We start from the raw sequence: 5,027 nt of genomic DNA, 5'->3' as shown, positions 1-5,027 counted from the left end.
CTGCTTTATTTGAACTCTGTTGGTGCATTTTGAAAATTGATGGTATTTGACAGTTTGTGAGCTGCATAGTAATGCACAGGACAGAAACATCTTCAAGTATGTCTTCAAGCCACAGAGCTGAAATAACCTGTTTTTTTAGGGAGATTCTCTGTTGTCACAGCTGCAGCCATTTTATAACGTAGTAATTTTTCTTTCCAACCCTAAGTAATGATACTCCATTCTTGAGAATATGCTGTCCAAGAATAAGAACAGTCTCAGGATTAGTTACACGATTCCCATTTATTGAAACTCCTCCATCTGTAATTTTCTGGTACCTTAAAAAAAACAACAAAAAATAAATGGTAATTGCAAAAGGAAACTACTTATTGCCATTAAGTATTGAAAGTCCACTTAAGGGTTTTTTTCTTGGATCCATAATTGAGTAAATTTTAATTCTCTTGCACTTCATTTTCAGTCCAGCTCAAGAGTGACTGAAATAACCTTAGCCTCTACTACTCCAGTTCTGTCTGAGAGGTGTAGGGAAACCTAGGCTGTTGCTTTAGGTTGTCCCTTGATCAGGTGTAGATTTTACAGCTGAGGTACATAAGGCTGTGTTAGTATATACTTCAGAATGGAATGAGGTTGTGTGCTCGCCTCTTCTTTAGTGCTGCTATGTAGATCACAGCCTGTTTCTGCTTGATTTGGCTGTTCTGATCATTTAACTTCTGACCCCAGACTGCTACAACTGTTTAGGTGAGTAGAGCACCAGGTGAGAACTTACCCACTAGGTCCATCTGGAATGGCATTGGCTTTGCAACACAAGTCAAGAACACTCATTCCAGGTTCAAGCATCAGTTCAGCAGAAGGAGCTTGTCTAAAAAGTTCCTGTAACTCTAGGTCAGACATCTCTTCCAGAGCCTCCACACTACTGTAATAAAGGGCCTTAGTGCACCTGTGAGAACAAAGATCATTCAGAATACAGAGCCAGACTCATTTTCACACAAAGTGCTATTCAGACAAGGAGATTCCTCTCCCCAATTTCTCCTGAGTCCACAAACAAAGAGAATTACTTAAAATACACCTCCATTTTTTATTGTACCCCACTGCCCTGCGGATTTTTTTTTATATTCTTAATGTATTTTTAAGTCTACAGAATTATTACATTTTTCTCTTTTAACATCTGAGCAACAACTAAATACATTTAAATAGTCTCTGAAAAGAGAATCATTACCATTTAAAAAATCTGAAACAAAACTGCTTGACAAAACAAACTTCACCTCTTAGCAGATTCTAGCCCCTCTCTGCCATGGACAAGCTTGGTTACTTCTGCAGCCAGTCGTTTCTGAGGGCCCCATTTTTCAGGTTCTTTAGCATGCATTTCCATGATGTGGGCAATCTCCTCAAGAGGTAGGAAAGTGAATAGTTTCAGGTATCTACAAGCAGAGAAAAAAAATATTTGTTTGTATAGCCTTCATTACAGATTTCCCGCCTTTGTCATTCAAACTTTTTTAACTCACTAAAATGATTCTTAATCCATTTAAGAAATCCATATGACAGATATTTAATTAATGCTTAATTGTGTGAGTTATGGTACATGAATAGAAATAAATGGTGTGTTTGTCCAGAGGTGGGCTAAGTTATGACTACTACTAGCTTTGAAGAGGTTTATGGAACTAGTAATTTAACCAGGTATATGAATTTTGTTCATTCTGTTTTTCTCCTCTGCTTTAGTTTTTGCTTTAACTGCTTTCAACAGTGACTCAAAACTGGTGCCTGAAAACCTCTACTTTGTATACTTGTATTTATATTCCTTGTATACCCTCTGCCAAGAGTTTAAAATGGTATAGCTTTCTCCCCTTTTTATTTGCACTACTGCCAGTGTCACTGCCTCCTAGGCATGTCTTCATCTAGGCCAGTGGTCTCCAAAGTGGGGTGACAGCAGCCTAGGAGGTAGGCAAGACCATTGGGGTACAGGAAGAAAGTATTAGAAGTTCAGTAATACTACACTTCTGTAAATAAATAAAGAAATATACATGTACTGGGAGTGAATGCTTAGAATTTCTTTCACTGATAAGAGCCTGTGATCAAAAAAATTTGGAGATCACTGATCTACAGTTAATACAATCATAAATATTAATTTATTGGTTTTTTCTTAACAAGGCAACATTCAGATCTGTTTAAGGATATGCAGATTTGAATGTCATGCAGTTGCAGTTCTAAAAGCTGACCTCTGTTTATAACTAGTTATAAACAGCTTCTCACAATTAGAATGTGATCCTTCTTGATACCTCATTCTAAGTCAAAACTTGTAGTAATTAATATATATTTAAGTGCAGTTGCTTATTAATCAGCAGGAGAGACTTCACTGATGCTGAGATGCTCAGTACTGAAACTAACACACCTTGTAAGAAAGAGTCACCCCACAGGCAAACAAAATGCACTGTGCTTCACTTGTTTGTTCATCCACCTCCTAATTTTCTTATGCATATGACGGGTTCCACTTCGCTATATACTTAGGAACCAGTTATGCTTGTTTGTTTAATGATTGTACAGTTATAATTAACATATACTTCTACCTGGAGCTTGTGTTGCACATATCCAAATGAAACAGTTACGGAGAACAGTTAGGATCGGGTTTTATAAACAATGATAAAAAGCAAGATGAAGAACAACTTACTTTTCAACTACATTATCTTGTTGTCTGACAAAAAACTGATACAGCTCAAATGGAGAAGTCTTGTCTCTGTTTAGCCAAACTGCATTTCCAGCAGTCTTTCCCAGTTTATCTCCAGTAGTACTGGTAATAAGAGGTACAGTAATTCCAAACACATCTGTTCCTGTCATCCTGAAAAAGAAAAGATGCACCGCACGTTAAAAAAAAAAAATTACATCTTGGTAAAACTGACTAAAATACAAACATTCTGCAAGGTCCTGTCCTTAATATAAAGCAGTTAAATAAGACAGGGAGTGAGGAACAAAAGATGCCTGAACAGATGTTCTGAAAAGAGTGCTTTAGGGCAAAAACAAGTTTTTAAGTTCTTTTATGTGTATCAAAGAAGTTGACATACTCGAGGTAGTTTCATGAGCAACAGCATTAGCAGATTCATTGTCCCAGACCTCTTGTCTTCTGCCCCGGGTACTAATCGAAGCTGCTGGTGTGGCTGGGACACTTGTAAGGTTTTTCCTCTGTGCCCATTCTCTGTCTTGTAATAATCAAGCCCGTACTGAAGTAGAAGCACTGCCACATCCTCACTGATTTATACTCCTGCAAACCTTCTAAAACTCGCACTAAATTTGGTGGATAAGCAAAAAGCGCATCATCGTCACATTTTATTTCTGAGAAGGAATGGAGCAATCTTGACCAATATACCACAACTCCCTCTACTTCAGTGTGATCACACCAGGATCCATGTGCTGGCAGAGGACTTGTCCTGATTTTGTCCCATGCTTCAGGGTATTTGATTTTGTTTCTTGGATCCACTGATAAAAAAATCCATCCTTTTTGTTAAGAATTCATTAACGATTCATAGAAAATGCTTAAACCCTGGCCAAAATGTACATATGTGTCAGGCTTATGGTCAGGCCAATTAATTATTCCTCTCAAATCACAGTTTTATGTAAGGCCAAATCTCTTGAGGGTTGACGTCTGCTCCTGGTGCTTTAGTGACTGTCAGCACCAAGTCACACAGCATTTGGTCACAGAATCAACTGGGTTGGAAGAGACCTCTTGAGATCATGAAGTCCAACCTATGACCACCTCATCTACTCGACCATAGCACTCATTGCCACATCCACTCCTTCCTTAAACACCACCAGGTGACTCCACCACCTCCCTGGGCACCCCGTTCCAATGCCTAATCACTCCATCTGTGAAGAACTTCTTCCTAATGTCCAACCTAAACCTCCTCTGGTGCAGCTTAAGACTGTGTCCTCTTGTCCTGTCACTTGTTACCTGCGAGAAGCGGCCGATCCCCCTCTGGCTACAACCTCCTTTCAGGTAGCTGTAGAGAGCTACAAGGTCACCCCTGAGCCTCCTTTTCTCCAGGCTAAACAGCCCCAGCTCCCTCAGCCGCTCCTCACAGGACATGCACTCCAGACCCTTCCCCCAGGCAGCTCCACTGCCCTTCTTTGTACCCGCTCCAGCACCTCAACATCCTTCCAGAACTGAGTGCTCCAGAACTGGACAAAGCACTCGAGCTGCGGCCTCACCACTGCCAAGCATTGGGAGAATCTCTTCCCCAGTCCTGCTGGCTACACTATTCCCGACGCAGGTCTCCCGGTACCCAGACCACGCGCACCACCCCCGGCCCCGCCGTACTTGGTGACGAGCTCGTAGCCGGACATGATGTTTCCCATCTGGTCGTGGCCCCCCAGCTGGATGCGGCAGCCGTGGTGCTGGTGCAGGTGCAGGAAGTCGTACGCCTGGAGCGCGGGGTACAGGAATTCCGCCAGGCTCATCCCGTCGGCGCTGCGGAGTCGCGCCTGGCAGCTCTGCCGGCTCAGCAGCGTGCCCATGCGGAGCCGCCCGCCGGCCCCGCCCAGGAACCGCAGCAGCGGCTCGCGGCCGAGCCAGCTGGCGTTGTCCAGCAGCTCGGCCCGGCCCAGCCGCCCGGCCCCCGGCTCCCAGAACAGCTCCCGGTGGTTCTGGAAGAGCCGCTCCAGCCCCGCGCGCAGGGCCCTGGCGTGCGCGCGCGCCGTCCCGGCCGGCAGCGGCTCCCGCGCGCGCTCCCGCCCGCTGGGGTCCCCCAGCCGCGCGGTGGCCCCGCCCACCACGGCGATGACGTCGTGCCCCGCGCGCTGGAAGTGCAGCAGCGCCATGACGGGCAGCAGGTGCCCCACGTGCAGCGAGTCCGCCGTGGGGTCGAACCCGCAGTAGGCGGCCAGGGGCGGCCGGCCCGGCGCCAGCAGCGCCGGCAGCTGCTCCTCCGCGCTCTGCGCCGGGAACACCTCCTGGAACAGCCCGCGCTCGCACTGCGCCGCCAGCAGCCCGCCCGCGCCCCGCGCCCGCCGCGGCTGCTCGTGGGCCCGGCGGCGGGGCGGGAGCGGGG

The 5,027-nt window shown here is 45.8% G+C and overlaps 1 protein-coding gene across 1 annotated transcript; it reads right to left on the bottom strand.

The window, feature by feature from the left end:
• Positions 1-6: 6 nt before the first annotated feature.
• YARS2 (tyrosyl-tRNA synthetase 2) lies at positions 7-5,007 on the bottom strand (the record flags this gene model as incomplete). The annotated part of the gene is made up of 5 exons (XM_027632570.1): positions 7-314; positions 761-931; positions 1,257-1,412; positions 2,657-2,824; positions 4,298-5,007. Coding segments are annotated over 5 exons (1,365 nt in total), but the record flags the coding sequence as incomplete, so codon positions are not given.
• Between the last annotated feature and the right edge of the window lie 20 nt (positions 5,008-5,027).

The sequence above is a fragment of the Corapipo altera genome, unplaced genomic scaffold (genome assembly GCF_003945725.1).
Source record: "Corapipo altera isolate COAL_440 unplaced genomic scaffold, ASM394572v1 55084, whole genome shotgun sequence".
Lineage (NCBI taxonomy): Eukaryota > Metazoa > Chordata > Aves > Passeriformes > Pipridae > Corapipo > Corapipo altera.
This window is presented reverse-complemented; position numbering and strand designations above follow the sequence as displayed.